The sequence below is a fragment of the Streptopelia decaocto genome, assembly GCF_964273445.1.
Source record: "Streptopelia decaocto genome assembly, chromosome: 3".
In the NCBI taxonomy this organism is placed as follows: domain Eukaryota; kingdom Metazoa; phylum Chordata; class Aves; order Columbiformes; family Columbidae; genus Streptopelia; species Streptopelia decaocto.
Window position 1 is genome coordinate 105,847,110 of NC_138656.1, and position 20,143 is coordinate 105,867,252.

Sequence of the window (20,143 nt, forward strand, 5' to 3'; positions counted from 1 at the left end):
GGGAGAAGGATAAAGAAGAAGAGGGAGGAGGAAAAGAAAGCCTTAAGCCATCTGCTCAGCTGCTAGTTCCACAGGGCGAGGGGATGAAGAGTCCTTCTGACTTCCCTCTCTCCTCCTGCTATTGCTTCCTCGGAACTATTTGTCAGGTCCCTGCCACTGTCCTCCCTGTCCCATGTCTCCTAAGGTCCATCCAAGAGACACTGCCATGTTCTTTCCCAAGGCTGCCAAGCAAACCTGCTCTGGCCTGTGGTTAGAAACAAAGGTCTCCAAAGACCTCCTGCTCTTCCCTGAACACCACTCTTCACAGGTGTGCACTGCTGGCCATCCGCGAGACCTTCACCACCATCTCACTCACCTTAAAATGGACAAGTACTAATTTTCCTGGACTAAGCAGTCCTTTCTTCTCATTTCTATCTGCATCAATAAAGTAAAGGAAAGCATTCATATGCATGACTACTTTTATTTAATATGCTGTTCCATTTCCCTCAGCATAGCTTTTGTTATACAGTTTTATGTCTAGATTTCTGCATCAATAAATGTTATGGTAAACCAGCTGATTTTGACAGTGGTATGTGTGACATCAGACATCAGCTCAGTGAAAAGACTTATAACCTTGATGCTGTTTGTGAGAGTTTGCTAAGAAGATCAATAAGGACAGGAGTACATTGACTTAGTATGGTTTCTCTGGCAACCAGAGGAAATACATAGGTAAAATTATAGTCCCATCACGCTCCATGTGCTGACAGCACAGAATATATAATTGAATGCTTCACACCAGAAAGCTTGCTTAGTATAATCCTATAAAATCTTTTGTCTCACACTGCTTTAGGTATTTCATCATTCCCACAGCTTGTAAAGCTCTGAAAACTTAAAGAAAAAAACAAAACCCCTTGAGTTGGTTTCGCTATTGCCTGGCTTTGAGAGCTTATGACAGGACTAATTTAGTTTGTCTGGCAGCAATAATCCTGGGTTATTCAAAACTAAGAAGAAGTGGGTGTGTAAATCATGCTGTCTTTCTAGAGAGACTTCATTTTGCAGTTTGCCAGAATCCCCATCCTACTGTAGGATGAATTTCAATGTTTCTAGAGTATCTTTACTTCTGAAAACACCTGACAGGCTAGTGATTTCAAAGAAGTGGTGGGTCAGCATCCTCCTTTCAGCATTCACTTTCCAATAGCTTGTGTACAGCAGCTTGTCAACCCCACGTGTCTCCCTGTGTTTTGAGTTGTACTGGTCTCACAATTCAAGAACACCCTGGGCTTGCAGAAGGTACTCAGGGGTACCTGGAGAAGCATCAACACTTTGCTGTGACATTTTGTACCCTGTGACACTTCTTTCCCAAAGGGAAGGCTGCTGGGCATATAGCACAGCCCGTTCTAGTGTTTGAAAGGAGAGGAGTTGGTTAAAGCAATGTAAAAGCTTGCAGAATTAGCTTCTAACTTACAGAAGTAGAGGTCAGGATTTGAAGGTCTCATCCTTCCCCTCCACAGCAGCTCCCCAGTCTCCGCACGCTGTCCCTGCCTTGACTCTGCCCCACTCAGTACTTTGCCAGTGGGACACTGGATTTCCTCTGAGGTGACGGTTTTGGAACCCAAAATAACTTCAGCCACTAAACCTGCAAATGAGTCTCTGTCAAAACAAGCAGCCTAATTTCTTGAACTCTTCACAGGGCTTTTTGTGAGCCAAAAAACACATCAGACCATATGAAACTGCCATTGCTTGGGGCTATAGAAGTCAAATGCAAACTCTTGCTGAGGCCAATGGCACAGCATCAAGAGCTGAACTTTGGCTACTTACCACTGGATATTAGTTTAGGACATCTGAAGAAGAAAGAAGTAGATAACAGCAAAATGAAGATAAACTTGCTGTAAGTGGAAGATTACTTCTATAGAAAGTAAAGATCCTCTGGAGGTGAGTGTGTCTGTGGAACGGGAAACAATAGGAAGAGGAGCAAGTGAGAGCATTGGGTACTGCAAAATACTTGTAAAAACCTTTAGGACTCTTTTTCCTCCAGCGCCAAAAGGTGTTCAATTAATTACTTAATGCTGAAAGCCAAAGGATCCCTGGTGCTCTGCAACAAGCTTCTGTGTGTGTTTCTGGGGAGGGTCCTGGCACTAAGTCAGGGCCTTCTCCGGTGAGAAGTCCTCGGGGTAGCAGCTGCATTAATGCACCCGGCGGGATCACAGGAGGAGGCTCTGCTCAGCCAAACAAAGGCGGTTCCCGCTCCCCCCTGTCCCCGGAGTATCTTGATGACACCACTTGCCTACAGCTTCACTGCCGATACTCTGGGGCGCTGTTCTGCATCAGTTAAGCATAGTGCAGCCATTGGAAAAATCACTTAAAAGGGAAAAAAATGGGTTGGCTTGCTCTGTCCCTTCTGCAGGACAGGAGGCTATAGGCATGAACTGGTGATGGGACCAACCAGCTGTTTGATCCCTGTCCTTGTTGCCTATCTTAATTTCCTTCTCCTTTGCAGAAAGTTCCTGTTCAGGTTTCCTTGACATCTGTTTTCAGTGAGGACACACACCATGCAACTATGCTCAAGACAAGCTAACCCTGTTCACTGAAAGGAGAGCTTTATTTTGTACTGTATCTTCCACATTGTTTTTTTGTTCTCATCAGAGTATTTATTTGCAGATCAGTTCCTCAGGTAAATGCTGTTGAGATATTGCCTCGTCTGTAACATCCGTAATTTGGGTCTTAATAAAGCAGTTCCCTTTTTCTTCATCTTGTAATCTCTAAAGAAGCAAGCACACCTATTGCTTTAATACGCTTCATTAATCCAATCTCCATTTTACTTTATCAGAAAGCACTTCAGATATCTTTGGGATGTTCTACATTTTTTTCTCTCTTCTTGTTCTGTTTGTTTTCTAGTGACAGAAATTAGAATTACAGCATTAGCAGGATTGCTCTGTTGACTGAGGATCAATACTAGCTTTTTTTTTCTCCCCTCCTAGCTGACTGCTCCATCCCCCTCTGACTTCAGAAATATTCACCAGAGCCACAGTCATTTTACAGACTTTTTATCTTAACACTATCATAAATGGCTTAGCAGACCCAACACTTCCATATATCACCTCCTTTAATGCTGCCTTTTCTTTCCTGTTGGAGAGAAACAGAGACGGCCGATAGTGGCTTTGTAGGGAAAGTTACAGTCATAATTCAAACCAGCAGAGGCTTAATATCATCCGCACATTGCAACAGACTGAAAATAGCAGAGAAACCTTTCTACCACAAAGCTATGGATTTTTTTTTTTTTTTTTTTAGCATAAACTACACCTGAGGTTTGGTGTCTTTATTTCCAATGTTGAAAAGCTGCACGCTGCAAAAGTGAAAGACAGCTGTTCAGAAGGCAGCTGAGCTTTGGTTGAAAATACCAAAGACTGACAGCACAGGTTACAGCATCCGCTAGTCCAGAGCCACTGCTGGCTGTGCCTCCATGGCAGGGCACGTCATTACAGAGCTTGTGGTTTCTATAGCAGCAAGTGCTATATAAAAAGCTTGACTTTTTCCTCACCTAGGTAATCTGGATGTGATGTAAAGAAGCTGGGAGAGAAGAGGCACAAACCTGCACCTGTGTGTTGCAGGCGAGCTCCGAGCAAGCATCGCACTGGAGGCTCTGCTGGGATCATTTTCTGCTGATGTTATGTAGATGTTACATTTTTCTGATCATTTCTATCAGAGAGGAGGTACCCTGAGGATTTCATGATGTCCCAGTCACTCCATATTAGAACCACCTCTGCTCCTCAGCTGCCTGTGCCGATGGGGGCTGTTCCCAGTGATCACACCCGCAGGCACAGCCTCCCCACGGGCGCCACATACCACATCCCCCAAAATAATAAACACCACCCCTGCTGCAATACTACCTCAAAACCCCTCCACCTGCCTCCCACCACCCAAGTCACATCTCACCCCACTGCTCCTCTCAGCTCTCTCGCCCTCCCCAGGGCTGCCCCATCCTCTGCCCCATCCTCTGCCCCACGGGCTCCCCAGCACCAGCCAACACCCTCTCTGTGCCAGTACTGCACAGACACACCGTGTCCACCACCCCCAGCCTAAACAGTGACCCTACTCTGCTGAGCTCATTGGGGTGTGCAGACACAGGGTATCATATCTGGTGGCCCTCAGTTCCTAAATACATAGTCCCTCTGCTCTATATACTGTCCAGAGTGAATTCAAGGATTGCACCTGACCCTCAGTTCTTCATCCCAATATAGAAGAGACAAAAAATAATATTCTACAAGGTACATTTCACCTGGTTCATTTGAGGATCACAGATGTCAGATTTGCCGCTTTGATTACATTTTTAAATTCCAGCCATGCAATGGCACATCGCCACATTTAGCATGTTGCTTAAGAACACCAAACAGCACTGCAAGACAACTCCTTGTGCTAAAGCAATCATTTTTCATACAGTGAAGCCACCTCACAACTGCTGGCCCTGTTGGTTGTTCCAGTTTAGTTCGGGATTACACACGTTTCATTTGCTCAGTGACATAACTAGAAGTGATGCCATCAGCTGGCCAGATACCACATTTGTGTTCCAATTAAAATATAGATATCCCACAACACACATAGATACGAGTAGGAACCAAATCAGAAACAAATCATGACATACGTAATCCTACCCTGCCTCCAAATCAGCTTCTCCAGCCACTCTCCATGCCAAAACCCATGAGGGCTTCACCAGATACAACATCCTCCAAAACGCTGACTGCATCCCAGACGGATCACACTTTCTGCCGTATAAAGGCAAGGCAGCTGAAGGACCAAAATGTATGGGTGAAATCTGTAAGGAATTATTACCCTTTGGAACAAAATCTTACCAATTTGCAGATTCTCAAAAGCAACCCAAAGCACTGCTAGCAACAGTGTCTTAGTATCAGTTGCAGAAAGGAAAAATTGTCCTTTCCTGGCATATCCTTTAAAGGCCTAAAAGCCCCCTGCAGATGGGATTTTCAGAGGCATATAACTTATTCCACTAGATTTTCTTGAACCAAATGTTCAGCTCAGTCAATAAAAGTTTTGCTTGAGTAAAAGCTTCTTTAACTAAAACGGGAAGAAATTATAAAAAGAGAAGCTTAGATTTTGAAAACATACCCAGAATTGCTCCCATAAACAAAGCAACTTTTAATATTGATTTTAATGAGAGAACTCATATTCTGCTGACTGCATATGTTAATCTCTCCCTCAGAACTGTCGTGCACTTTCTCCTACAATAAATAAGTAAAAAAAATATCCTCTCCCTGCTAAGTGGCTGTGATGTATTATTTACTGGAAGCTTTTAAAAAAATAAAATTATTCACCATTTAAATATGGAGTGTAAATTTGTCTTCAACTTATCTGCATTAATCCTTTTGTTATTAAATCAATTAGTGTACTGGTTTAGAAAATTCCTCAGGACATAAATTTCCACAGCACAGACGTTTATTTGAACTGTAAACAGAAGCTGAGGGTTGCTATGGTGTGATCTTTTGCTCAAAGTCTATTTACTTCTCTCAGCTAACAACAGTACCGATAGTGCAGTCCATAAAACAGAAAGTATAAAGTAAAGTAGCCGTCACACACCATGGCACTGAGAAGTCCTTATTGTAAGGAAATGAATTTGAATGCTCACCATAAACAAAGGTATGTAGAAAAAGCAAATTTTTTTTTTAGGTTAAAAATGACATTTTAATCTGTATTTTGTGAAAAAAAAATCTTTAAAAAGAAGCAGCAGTTTGAGGAGTCCGCTTTGATTGTTGTTGTGGTCTGGTCCTCTTACAAAATCATAGGTTTGTACAAGTTAAGGTATGCAGCGTACATGAATATTCACATTATGGCAAGTTAATGAGACCCTGGAGGAAAGGGAACAGGCGAAGGGCAAAGTGACAGAGCACAGAGGTGCTTCTTGCTCTGTCCCTAAATTAGCCTTTTGCAAGAGTGTGGCACCATTTTAACTACAGAGCTAGTGCAGGCTATTTCCAAAATGGATCATTTTAATCCACCAACAAAAACATCCAGCTCCTGTGAACTGCTTTCCTACTGGAACTACAAGCATAAGAAAGTTTCCGCTTTTTATTTTATGCTGATGGCATAGGTGGTTTTCATAATCAGACTTGCAGAAAAGGCAGTCCAAACACATCCTTAATCCTCCAGTTGTCAGGTTCAATATATAAACAAAACTCTTACAAAAGAAGAATGGCTGGAATTAGGAATATAAACTGAATCATATAGAGGAGAAAAAAACCACATACTCTCCTCCAACACAAGACTGGAAATTTATATTATTTTTTCTATGAAGCCCCACATAAATTCTCCCTTTACTCCTGGCTAAGCCCCTTTTTAAACAGCAAATCAGTAACAGAAAATATCATGCAATATAATGCAATCACTTAATAATAAACTTCTTCCACTAAGGTAGGGAATCCATCCGATTCCCACCCAGAAAGGGGGGCCAGGCACTATTTTCCTAGTGTAGATGCAGCTATATCTTTATATTAAGAGACCTCTTTTTTTGACATCTGCATGTAGGACTCTATGAGGTCATCTCCACCATCCTTACAGGTAACTGAGGTCTCGGGAACAGATCTGCACTAGCAGGTAGGGTGGCTCTATAGAGTGAAGCCAACTGCTGTTGAGGACTCTCAAGGACGTTCAACCCATCTTGCAGGCCAGGGGCTCCTGCTCTCTCCTGGTCCGCAGCGTTAATGCCCATCAGCAGCTGGAGATCGGGTGCCGCTTGCCTTCCCCAGCAGCGGCCCAGCAGTCCCCACAGCCTGCATGTCCCAAGACCACCCCATGGCATGACCCAAAATACAGTAAGTGGAGATGACTAGGAGATTTACTTGAAAAATGGTCTTTACTGGATGTGAGATGTGAACATTGATGCACTCATAGTCATCCAGTGCCATCTGACAGCCAGATGTTCCTCCTTTCCCTCCTGCTGTTGTAGAGACATTGGTCTCTTGCAGGTTTGCTATGGACATGCTGGCCCTGCAGGGATTTCTCCAGCATCCTAGGACATTCTAAACGGCAGTAGATGCCTCTGCAACTAACACAACTGACTCAACTAATTTTGCACATTTTTAAACAATTTAGAATACATTTAAATGATCCTCAGCATGCACAGCAGACAAGAACCAAGATTTGTAGGATGCTTTTTTCATAGTTTAAACTACCAATGACCTGGAACACTGCAGCAGATCATCAAGAACGAAAAATCACATCTGAACATCCCTATTTTGGTTGCTCTCTTTTCCACTCTTTTAAAAACATAGGGAAACCTCGACTAGTCAGCCCAGAAACCAAGGTTGTGGGTAGCCCAATATCCAAGGGCTCTGAGATTCCTGCTGTTCAGCAGTAGGAACACTGGAAGCTCTAGGAGACCTTACCTGACATGGGGTTCTCCATGCTGTCAGGCTGCTGGCTTTATTCTGCTCTCTGTCACAGAATCACAGAATGTCAGGGATTGGAAGGGACCTCAAAAGATCATCTGGTCCAATCCCCCTGCCAGAGCAGGAACACCTAGATGAGGTTACACAGGAAGGTGTCCAGGCAGGTTTTGTTCTGGGACTCCAGATCCTGGAAGCATTTTTGAAACTCTGGTTCTTATTCATCAAAGATTCACTGATCTCATTATATTTCAAGATGAAATATTTCAGGTCAAACAGGTCAACAATTATGCACAATCTCAGTTTTGCTGAAAAGTTCTTCATTATCTCTAGGTGGAAAGAGGCTGGTAGGTGCACTTATGTCAGCACTGTGATCAAAGCTGGATTTTTAAAGAGAGGTATAAAATCCACATACTGCACATGTGTAGATTATGTGGATAATTCACACAAAAAGTAGGATATGATCTTGCCCTTTTCTCATTAAGTGGTCAGTTGTAAGCAAGTAGGATTTTATCCTAATTCTGTAACTACATTTTTAATTGCATAGCTGTCTACTGTTTTGGAAGCTTTCTGAACTTAAGCAGTAACCTAAGAAAAAGGTTTCCTAAAAACTGGGACCTGTTCTGAAAACTGGAATACAGCCCATGCTAAGAGCCAGGCTCTCATTCTCTTCATTAAACCACAACAGGATCTTTAATGAAGCACCTGATACAACAGAAGTCCCGTCTGAAAGCTGCTCTGGCCATAGGGTCTCAGGGCTGACAATTTTCCTTTTGTTTCTGCCTTATGGTTTTAGTATTTGCATGTGAACTGTTGCACAACTGAGCTAAAAATACAAAACTCCAAACACATCCAGGAAGACTTCACATTGTTCTGGCTGTCCATTTCTTCAGGCAGCAAAAGTTTTCAGCTCCATGGCAAAACAAAGAAGCTCTCGAGAACCATAGAAGGAATAAGGCTGAACTGAACTACAGAGCACTGCAGGTGATCCAAGAACAGAATGGCAAAATGGACTGTGCTTTCCTGGTACACACTGCTACTTTCTTTTCTAGATCTCATGGACTCATCTGGCATGCGTGTATGTGGTCAAATCAGGCAGGGTATGGGAATGGAACAAGTTAGGTATACATCTGATAAATCTGTGTAACACACTCTGGAAGTCCCTTCAGAGGCACCCTTCAGGGGTCTGGAGGACCTTTCAGACCTGAATTCTCCTATGATCTCAGGAATCTTACCCCCAGATTATATGTACACAAAACCCCTACATCCAGTTATAGAATAGAATAATTTATGTTGGAAAAGACCCTCAGGATCATCAAGTCAAATCACAGCCCTGCGGACCAGTATCCCGCAACTGGCTGCTCCTCCACAGCGATCCCCCGCCATGAGAACATCCTGCCTTCAGGAAGAACATCCTTCTAATCCCAGTCAGACTTGGCCAAACATCAGCCTGAAATGTGATTTAACTTCTTTAGAAAAGCTTTTAGCATCTTCATTGCAGCTTTCTATCAGTATAGGTTTCCGTCTTAAACGTAAAAGCTGGTGTTAAATCAGTACACAGATGAAGCTTGTGACTGACATGTTCAGACAAGGGTTCCCAATTTTAGACCCTGACACTTATCTTGAAAAAGAAACTAAAAGGAAGTAGTTCTGTTCTCAGCCAACAGAACTTGCAAAGGTAAAGAATATTTGAAAAAAACAAGTCTCTTTCATTTAATAGCCAGAGACATAATTTAAAACAAATTTAGGTACCCCAGTTTGAAAACTTTGCCTAACTGGTAGCAGAGGATTTTTGTTATCTCACATCAAAACAGAAAGGTAATGTCCTTTCTGAATATGGTGAGCAGATAGCAGATGAAACATTTAGTGTATTAAAGTGCAGATCAAGAAACAGACTCTTAGCTGCTGGAGGAGACAGCGAAGAAAGAGAGAATAATCAAAAAAATAACTGAAAAGCATCTTGAGCATTGAAATATATAGTGATACACACCTGGAATATTGTAATTCACAGGATAAAATATTTTTATAAGTACTACAGTGCCCCGGGTAGTAGAGAGAGAAAACTGAGTCTCCACAGAATTTGTGAAGCAGCTTCTTCTCCTCAGCTGTTACAAACTGACCCATCAGCTGGTCCTCTTAACAGCTGCCACAGGAGCACAAAAAGCAGCACCACGCCAGACTTCAGAGGTCAGACCGCCACCTTTGGCACTTAAGCAGCGTGAAGCACAGTCTTTACAGAAGTACTTAATCGCTTTATACACTGAAATTCTTTTAGACCTGTTAACGAACTGTGCAAGAAAACGGCGAGGACGAACAGAACAGAGCCAAGCTCCACCATGCAGCTCCCAGAGCTCCATGCCACGGCAAAGATGTGACTTGAACAACTCTGAATAATGCAGACAGCTTTGGCAGTCCACTGCTTGACAGGATCTGGCCTTTAAGATTGAAATTATGTGAAATACCAAGGGAAAACATTCATAACACTCAGCCAGGGAGGAATGCGTATTTATAGATCTTTCTCCTCAAAACAGATACTTCCAAACATCCCTGCTCACACACCAGCCCTGCAGCGCTCCCTCCCTGAAATCCCATCACCCTGATCAGGAGGCAGGTTTAAGCAGATGACTCTAACGTAACAGGCCTGCATGTTCTATGGAATAGCTGCTGTTGCATAGTTTTTTCATGTAAATAATATTTTTTCTAATACATCATTTTTGTTTCAAATTAACCAAACAGCATATCGGTAGCTAACAGATTTTGTAACACTAGAATTTACATTAAAAGAAGGGGACGAAAAAAATGCACAGCAGATTTCTTCCAGTCTGCATTACAGTTTTGATCTCATTTTGAAGTGTCAGACTTTGTGTCACTGGAAGCAGACATTCCCTTGGTGGTGTTTGTATGCTGCCGACACAACAGACGCTCAACTTGCCAGGCTCTCTCAGCAGAAATCCTTTAGGGCAAGAAAGAATTTTATAGTATTTATAGGAAAGCTACAGCAAAATTTAACATGAAGCCTTTAATCAAGCAGCTACATAATTGTTGAAAAGGAGTTCTGCTCCAAACTGATAGTTTGCAGGATTTGGTTGCATTTCGGCTGCACACAGCGACCCAAGGCACTCTGCTCCTAATTGTCAGCAGGATCTGTCATCTCTGGGCTTCCCAGAACTGGTTAATGCCATGGGATGGTGACAAAGCGCCACAGTAATGCTCTACCATCTATCACCTCTCTGCTGGGTGCTCAGCATCTTCTGACTGATCAATCATCTAACATCAGGACAGGGAACTGCCAGAGAGAGTCCAGCGCAAAGCCACGAAGATGATTAAGGGAGTGGAGCATCTCCCTTATGAGGAAAGGCTGAGGGAGTTGGGTCTCTTTAGCTTGAAGGAGACAGAGGGGTGACCTCATTAATGTTTATAAATAGGTAAAGGGTGAGTGTCAGGAGGATGGAGCCAGGCTCTTCTCGGTCACAATCAATGATAGGACAAGGGGCAGTGGGTACAAACTGGAACACAGGAGGTTCCACTTAAATATGAGAAGAAACTTCTTCACAGTGACGGTAACAGAGCACTGGAACAGGCTGCCCAGGGGGATTGTGGAGTCTCCTTCTGTGGAGACATTCAAAACCCGCTTGGACACATTCCTGTGTAACCTCATCTGGTTGTTCCTGTTCCTGCAGGGGGATTGGACTTTTGAGGTCCCTTCCAATCCCTGACATTCTGTGATTCTGTGATCCTGCTCCGCTAAACATTGCCATGACCCACGTTTCAGCCTGCAATCTCGACTGACTTGACTGATCTTTATTCATCTGAGTAAGATGATGATGATGACAACACAAATGTCACCACTCGAGGCAGGCAACACTGCTCATACCAAAAGATTTACATGGGGGTCTCTGTTCCATTGATGAAATGGCAGATCTTCCAAATGGTGACCTGCCCTGAAAAGCTGGTCTCCGGAGAGCTGCCCTCTCCTCCAGCTGCCCATCTTGCTCCTGCCTCTTATTCACACGTGACATACGCATTGCACTTGTCTTTTTAAATGTGTGTGATCCTTAAACCTCTGCAATATCTCACAAATGCAAACTTTCTTATATGAAAATTGCTTTGCTGTCCATCAAACCACTACCACACCCCTGGAAAATTTTCTTCACAGGTAAGGTGATACAGCTGTGATCTTTCTTCTTTTATGGGTGGGCTTGTTGAGAGACAGGCAGGCACACCATGCATCTTCTCCTTCATTCAGCAGCAGATCTAAGAATGGGAGAATCCAGAAACCCTTCTAGCTCCCTCTTCCATGGTCTGAACTGTACAAAACCTGGCATCAACATCTGGCATCACTGTCCTTAAAGACATGACTTTGGTAGGAAAGTATCCCAACACAGAGCTGACTTAGGAAGGAAGTGCAAACTGACGTTGTATGTATACCATAGAAGACTTGGATGTAAAGGAAAAATCTGGGAAACACAAATGAGCTAAAAAAGAGTTCAGACCTTATTCCTGCAAATAGGACCAAATGGGAAAATCAGAGTCTCACTGAATTTGACAGCCCATCCTGGACCAACGTGCACTTCCAACACTCCCCTCCTGTTATTATTTCCCTTCTGTAATTGATGTATTCTTGCTTTTAACCAAGCAATGTCCATTAAGTTTTTCAGTGGTTTGGAATAAGGCCCTGAAACCCCTGTCATCCAGTGAAATCAATGAGAAATTTTCAAGCATCAAGAAGCTTGTTACTATAAAAACCAAAACAATTTTTAGGAAAAAACAGCTCACAAATTGCCTCTGCACCAGGACATAAATAATGCCATACAGAACCTGATCTTCTGAACTACTGATAATTTAAATAATCAATTTCTAGAAATGGGTATTTTAAAAAATAAGGCACTGCCTGTAAAGTCAAACATTATCTCTACTCTTGCATAACTGATACTGCAATACCCTCTTGTGGTCAAATGAAAATTGTTTATTGAAACACCTGAACTTTCTCCTCCAGAAAAAACCTCTCTAGACATTTTTTCCTTTGACGGGGCAAGTAAAATATTTTTCACAGATAAATCTGTAGTGCATACCATCACTTGTCTGGCAATAGAAAAAGACTACCACCAGTCAAGTTCCTCTTCAGAATAACGGGCACCAACACTGCTTGTCAGATAAACTAATCCCAAAACAAACTCCTCAGCAAAGACACCATCTCCTACAGTGACAGTCATAACTTTTTTCAAGTTTCATGTCCCCAACCAGAAAAAATAAAGATGCTATAATTTACATATATACATATATACGGCATGAAGCCACAATAAACATCAACCTATTCTACTACAGGATGAAAATAAGTACCCAGTGAATCAGTCATACCAAATTCAAATGAGCTCCCATTTAAAAAGCCCTGAGTTGTTACAACGAACAAATAAAATGCTAAACTGGCAGATGGTAATAGGAGGGGAAACAGTTTGGTATGTGCAGCAGTTCTGCTGAGCTGTTAATCTAGTAAAAGTCCTAAATGGACTACTAGTATATCCAGTAAGGAGTTTAGAGTAAAGCTCAGAAATATCATTCTTGCACTCACCTTGATGTGCTTTAATGGTGCATAACCTCTGCCTTAATGACTTCTAGTCCCAACAGAAAATGGGATCATTTTCAAAATACCAGCTCTTAGTGATCAGTTTTTGGAACAGCAACTACATTTTAAAGTCATATTATCAGCATTAAAACAAACAAACAAACAAACAAACAAAAAGCACCCACAATTTATTTAAACAGCCATGATCCCATTCCCAGTTAGTATTTCTAGAGAAATGGCTTGAACAATGCCAGCATGTACATAACTCATTTAAAGCCTAAAGAAGTCCTGAACAGTTAAGACTTCTTTCTTTCCTGAGGTTGTGGGCTCTCAGATGAACAGATCTGGCGTTAACCTAGGAGTTCACTTTCAGTAAGATGTTCTGAGAGGCACTTCATAGTCCCACATCAAAACCAGCAAAGTTACAACTCCTACGTCTTTGTAGACCCCACGCAATGGCATAGACTTCAAACACATGATTTTAATTTTTCCGTCCAGTTTAGTCAGTAACTACAAGTAGTCATTTGGAAGCTATGTACTCAGCTCAATAACCATTTTTAGTTTATTATTATGTTTAATTTTTAGAAATTGACATGAAGGAAGGACTAGCATTAAAATGGCACAATAACTTTGTAAACAAGAACAACAGAGTGTTCCATGCATTAGGATCCTCTCCTGACCTGATCAGGAGCTAAAATCCCATGCACACTGAATAACGCACTGGGTCTTCCAAACGTGCCTCAGCTTCCTTTTAAAGCAGTTAGATGCTTTTAAAACCCCATTCTCCAACCAGCTGCACACGGTCCAGCTTGGAGAGGACCCTGGAACCAATGTAGCGGGATAAGCAGATTCCATAATAGGAACAGAGGGAACTATCAGGCCAGGCTGCCAAACTGTTCATTTCCTCAGTTCGTGATAATGCTGTGTAGATACAGAACATTTTTTGCTCTTTGGCTGAAAGAGAAGAAAAACACCATTTAGGTTTCGAGTATCTCAGAAAAACAAGCAATCAAACAAAAAGTTTACTAACATTTCATTCAAACCCAAAGCAAACATTGTGATTCAAGGTGGAATTTACCTCTTCTTAAGTTAGGTTATTTCAGTCTTCAAAGTCAGAATACTTTTTCCAAATATAGAAGTATTTCTTGCTCAAAAATGTCTACATGAAGTGTTTGGACAGTTGTACAGTTGTAACTATTCTAAAAGAAAATATTTGCCAAATTCAGCATCTATTTCCCAATACTGCAAGCGAATAACTTTGCCAGAAAAACCTATTAAAAAGTAGATTCAAAGTTCATTAGCATTTATCAGGAAGATTAAGCAAGAAGCTGGAATTCACATGGAGCTAATCCACACTACTCAAAAACAAGTCAGTCAAGAATTTCAGAGGAAATTTATACTTAAAATACTCCATTTTCCTGCAAGATCACAAATACTTGAGGAAGTGACTTCATATCACAAAAGCCCAAGAAGATGACTATAAAGACAAACACAGACATTTTGGACACTGTTTTGAAAATTATCACTTTGTATACTAATAATCCTTTAAGGTTACTTAAAAACTACTTTGCATAGTTGCTTAATACCTTCTGCAAAAACCTCTAGGTACTTAAAAGGACTTTTGACAATTTCTGGCTGCTCTTTTTTTAAAATCTGAAAATAAGGAGCTTTCAAAGCACAGATTCATTGAAATACCTTACTTTAGACAAACAAGCTCTGCCCCAAGAGTTCAAGGCTCCAGCAGCTGTCCCACTGGGTCTCTGCTCCCTTTCTGGTGAATATTCACAAGTCAGACTCGTTTCCAATGGAGACAGTAAACACTCCAGGGAAACCAGCAGCTTTCAGGAGATTTTGCTTTTGCTACATAACCAAAACAAAAGTCATCCTGATATACTCAGCATCAATCTCCACAGCACCCTTTGTTACTAAACTAGATTTTATTGTTCTGAGGATTTTGAATAGAGGGTGGTCTCACCTGCAGGCAGCAGTAATCGCCTCGTAAGCTGAGTTTGCTGGTTACAACTGGAGATCCGATGGCTTTCAGTAATACTTGTTTCTTACAAAACTGTCGTTACCATGAAAACTCCTTCAGCGTTCAAGCCACGAAGCAACATAAAGCAGCAGGAAACGAGAATTAAGTAAGAGGGAAGTAAAATAGCACTGAACACTGCCTATCAGTGCTGCTGTGCACGTTTTTGTTTTCTGAAAGCTCTCCAAATCAGCAGCTGAAATAAAATGTTAGGAGAGAAGGAGCTTTGAATGTGCAAAAAATAGCAGGTTTAACTTTCATAACAGCCAGAATATACCTTACAATACTAGGGATACAGCGAGCCTCAAAATGGACAAGTTGGCAAAAGGTTCTGGATTCAGGAGAAATACCTTGGTTAGGTCTCAGCAACTAGCAACCACATCTCTGGGGCAACCAGCCTCAGCTCCATCTGCGTCTCTTGGCAGCATCCAGCCCAGAAGACCTGTTGTTGCACAACCGGCTGCTCGGGCCTGGGCAGACAAGCAGGCAGCACTGCAGCAGGACCAGGTTCAACAGGATAAGATCTGGAGAGAGTCTGTGGAGGCTGAACAGAGAGGAAGAAAAATCTGGTAAGTCATTTGTTCCAGTTCATCCCTCTTCTACTCATCTTAACAACGGTACTGATGCTCCCTGACAGTCTTAGGGCTTGATCCAAAGCCTACACTACCACAGAAAAAGTTCTGCAGAGATTTTGGATCAAACCCTACCACTTTTCTTTCTAAGACTGTATTATCTCTGTTTCCCTTCACTTGACAGAATCTATGCTAGTATCTCCTGGCATGCTGGGCTTAAGCTTTAAGAAAAGTGATGCAAAGAATTGCATGCTAAGTATCTTTTAGCTTAATGGAGATTTCCACAATGAAGATATAAATGTGCCCACCTTCCTAATTTATTGCAGCTACGCTGATATTGTCACCTCTTCTCATATTCTTGGAAATAGCTGAAATAGAAACTGAACACAGTGTTCTGCCAAAATATGATTTTGCATTCCCAATCTGTAAACTTGCTGAACATGCCCCATTGTTAGTGTGTTTCAGCAGACTGAACTGCAGGCACACAGCCTAAGCTTTGACTGTGTATACACCAATGACCTGAAGGAACCCGAAATTAACATCCTGTCTGTCTCTGCCACATATCTTGAGCGTATGTTTACATTCATACTTCACTATACGTACAAGTGTGCCTATTAGAATATCCTTGGCAAAAGTAAAATCAGATCCAGTTCCGACTGAGCACTAGCCAACGTGAAGAGAGGAAAAAAAGCATCACTCTTAGGATTTTTTAGAATGGGAAAAGAAACAGTCTGAAAACCCCTGTCCTCCTCAGCCTTCTGGAGGGGATACAAACCACAGCTCTGATTTCCCCAGAGACACATTCGCACCCCTGTCTCACTCCTTCTACCTGAGGGAAAGGCTGACGCCAGGACTCTGACTCACACAAAGCCAAGGCTGTGGTGGCAAAGTTACCCTCTCCCAGTTGTGCACTCAGACTCTTCCCAAACAGGCCCAGCATGTTCCATACCCATTCCCTCGCTACAGCAGCAGGAGGGAAGTCTGAAGAATGAACAGCTTTAGCACTAGATCACTGAGCTTACACTCAGCATTGCATAGACACAGGACACCAGCTCAGAGTCAACCCAGGTGTCCCTTGCTGCTGCAAATACAGCTGTAGAAAATTATTTCTCTCTTGACCTCATATTACTTTTACAATAAGCAGGTGAATTTTAATTTCCTTCAAATCAGGCCAGGGAAAGCAAAGGACGGAAAACTAAAGGACTTGCCCTGTAGTCCTACTACCAGATATAGAACAGAACTGAAGAGCAAAACTCAGGGATTGCCATTCAAATTGCTCCTAGCACAGCTGCCCACCTCCACAAAATACTCCCATGGGTGTTTGCCTGCAGCAAACACGGCTCTAGGAATTCCTACTTAGGACTTCTGCCAGCAGAATATCAGTCATTTAAAAAATAAGCAGCTGTATCTTGCTCAAGGCATGGGACAGAAGTTTGCTAGAGTGACTCAGGATTTTGCTAATTCATCTGCATTTCCACAAGGAATACATTGTGGACATGCCATCCTTGTCTTCCTCTAGCAAAAAAAACCCCACAAACACTCCTCATGTAGTATAGGCTCTGTATGGGAATAAATAAAATCCTTGACTTCACCACAGAAACAATGGTTTCAGAATCACAGAATGGTTGGGGTTGGAAGGGACCTCTGGAGATCATCTAGTCCAACACACCTGCTAAAGCAGGTTCATCAGTACAAAGAGTTTGCAGGTCTAAGAGCTTGGCTGTAAGTATCAAACTGAGCAGTTAAATAGGCATTCAAATACAACCATCACTAACTATTTTATTTAAAGACAGAAAATGTTACACCATATTTTTTACTTCTATTCCAAGGTACCAGAACTGGAGTTTTCTAAAGGACTATGACCAAATGGTAAGCTTTGAACAAACATTCAACTGTATTCCAGGCTCTTTTTAGTTTTGTCAATTTGAGCTAGGTTAATATTTCAAAATGAAGCACACTTAGGCATAGTCAGCACATGCTTTAAGACTAAAATCTTTAGGAAAAATTAAAGAGAACTGAAGTGCCTTTCATCTTCTACCTGTGCCACAAAGAAATACAGTACGTGTGCGTATTCAATGTTTCGACATTAACAACTCCATAGAATGACAAGTGCCAGAAGAACCAACTTCCTAGGAGAAAATTTGTAAATTAATGTCATCCTTCTGAAATCCAAACCACTCACTAAAAATAAAACAAAAAAACCTCCCACATCACGACCATTCTAGAACAAGCTGACTTCTGTCCCAGGTGACAATTCATGCAACACATTGAAAATGATCCATTTCTGTGTTATCCTATTCCCATGTAAGACAACAGGAAAAAACAATCACTTTTTTGTCAGGGGAGGTTTCGATTTGATATTAGGAAAAAAATATTCACAGAAAGGGTTGTCAGGCATTGGAACAGGCTGCCCAGGGCAGTGGTGGAGTCACCATCCCTGGAGGGGTTTAAAAGGTGTTTAGATGAGGTTCTTAGGGACATGGTTTAGTGCTAGATTTGGGTTATGGTTGGACTTGATCATCCTGAGGGTCTCTTCCAACCAAAATGTTTCTATGATTTATTGCTTCAACACTTTCATGTACAGCCAGTATGACATTTTTAAGTACATTCAAATTCCAATTTCAAAAGCAAAAGTGCTGATAATATAAATAATCTCAGTAACTTGTATTTTTGTAACAAGCAATGGATGTAATTCTGAGAACCTATTAATGGTCTTTGTTTTATCCAGGGTAAGAAAAAAGAGCACAAGCCACTGCCAAACTACATGCCTGTGTTCTCAAGCAAAGTCCCCAACTCGACCAACCAGGCTATTGGCAGTCGAATCGATACTGAGCTTGGCAGGGCTCTGGTAAACATGGATTACCTCTTCAGCACTGGTGCACGGAAAAGGAAACTTGAGGATGAGCTCCAGGTTTCCTAGTGCTTCAATATAAACATAGCAGTAACAAAGCAAGTTGAATGGTTGTAGCCAACAGACTCTACAGTATGTAAAAAATTCCTCAATCTTTCTCTCAGATACACCAATACTACTGTCTAGCATGAATTTTCTTTCAAGAGCAAAGAAGGATGTTGTCCAACAATGCTGCAGGAGACAATCCTCTTCGTATTTGGGGTGACTGAGCCATGTACAGAGTCAGCACTACAGATCACATCCACCTTCCCATGTAAATCTACAGTACGGTTGCCTCTAACATCAGAAAAAAAAAAAAAAAAAAAAAAAAAGATTACGGCCAAAAGGCAATTTCTTCCTGAATTTTTATCTCCTGAAAAGAAACAATTCATGGAGACCTGCTCAGATGAGTCCCAGTTCTGAATGTCAGCACAATAAAACACAGCAGCTTTCTGCATTTCATGTAGTTAGCCAAGGATTCATAGGCCTCTGTCATATGCACGTTTAAGCTTGCTTTAAAAAATAAAATCTAAGGCACAAGAGATGTATTCTGTACTTTTCCACCCCTCCCTGATGAGGAAGGGAGACCAATCTTTTTCTAAACTAGTTTTCATTTTTCTTTCTTTAGATTTGCTGCTCTCAGATTCTCTTATTCATTTTTTTTTTTTTCTGTTTTGGCTGATGGAAACTCACTGACAAGGAATCAGCCTTTCACATTTTGCTCTGAAGGCGTGTTGGCTCAGAAACCCATTTTACAATCTTAGGATCATCAACCTTGAACTTAATGGGTTTGTAGTTCCTAAAATCCATGGTTGCCCAGGGAAACTGAGATCAAGCTAAACAGACAAAATACCTAAAGAACGTTCACTACTGCATCTTCATTACATAGATGCAAACTTTGTTTATTACCAGTTGTTCTGTAAGGAAAAAGCAGTAATCAGCAGAGCACGGAGAATGTATATACAACATCTGTTTTTTGAACTGTGTGTAGCTTCTGCAGGGCCATGCTCAGTCCTAGGTGGAGATCAACATAGGAGCCATCACCATTGCCGTGATACAACGGGTAGCAATCTGTGCAGACATGAATTGTGGTGGACAACTGTGTTAAGACACACCAAATGGGAACCTACTCTTTAAAAAAGAGATCTTCTTGTTCAGCTAAAATGCTTTCTGTTCTCTCCTGTGAGTAGAAAACTGCACCAGGAACTGGTTTGTCTTCAAACATCTGAAAGAGGGAGAGGAGAGAGCAGATAAATCCTTTCCTTGACGCTGTGTTGTCCAGATCTTCTTCCAAAAACTGCACAGGCCACTGAGAGGCTACACATTTATTGGCAACTGCGTAATACCGGAAAGTCACCACACTTGCATGCCTTACTCTGAGACATCCTGAGCAGCCTCAACTCTTGCTATGGGTCACAAACTTACACTGAGTGGCAGATGTCCAGTCTCTGTCAGGCTCAAGCTCCTATTCACGTAAGAACATTTAATTTATAAAGCATGGGGATTTTGTTTTTCAGCGTGACAGCATACAGAGCGCAGTGCTTCCTAACCTCCAGATGGCACCAGTTCCACACCAAGTAACCCACTGAAAGGGACACTGAGCCATAGCAAGGCAGTGTTAGACAATTTCTTTTCAGTTTCAAAGGACATTAAATAATTTCAGATTCTCGACTCTTGTTTGCATTGTGTGAATGCTGAGCATCCCCCTCTCAGAGA

General features: G+C 41.8%; 1 protein-coding gene and 1 long non-coding RNA gene across 2 annotated transcripts in view; one reads left to right on the top strand and one right to left on the bottom strand.

Moving 5' to 3' along the window:
• The window catches only part of LOC309438372, a 31,629-nt gene extending 17,532 nt beyond the window's left edge, over window positions 1-14,097 (bottom strand). The window contains exons 1-2 of the long non-coding RNA XR_014183778.1: window positions 14,015-14,097; window positions 13,617-13,890 (exon numbers count right to left, since the gene is read on the bottom strand). This is a non-coding gene — a long non-coding RNA (uncharacterized lncRNA). The remainder of the gene's footprint in view (window positions 1-13,616; window positions 13,891-14,014) is intronic.
• A 1,042-nt stretch (window positions 14,098-15,139) lies between these two features.
• CIMIP5 (ciliary microtubule inner protein 5) lies at window positions 15,140-18,457 on the top strand (the record flags this gene model as incomplete). Its single annotated transcript, XM_082049642.1, has 3 exons — window positions 15,140-15,534; window positions 17,367-17,406; window positions 18,266-18,457. The coding sequence occupies exons 1-3, from the start codon at window positions 15,275-15,277 to the stop codon at window positions 18,455-18,457; spliced, it is 492 nt and encodes a 163-aa protein (XP_081905768.1). The 5' UTR covers window positions 15,140-15,274.
• Window positions 18,458-20,143: the final 1,686 nt, after the last annotated feature.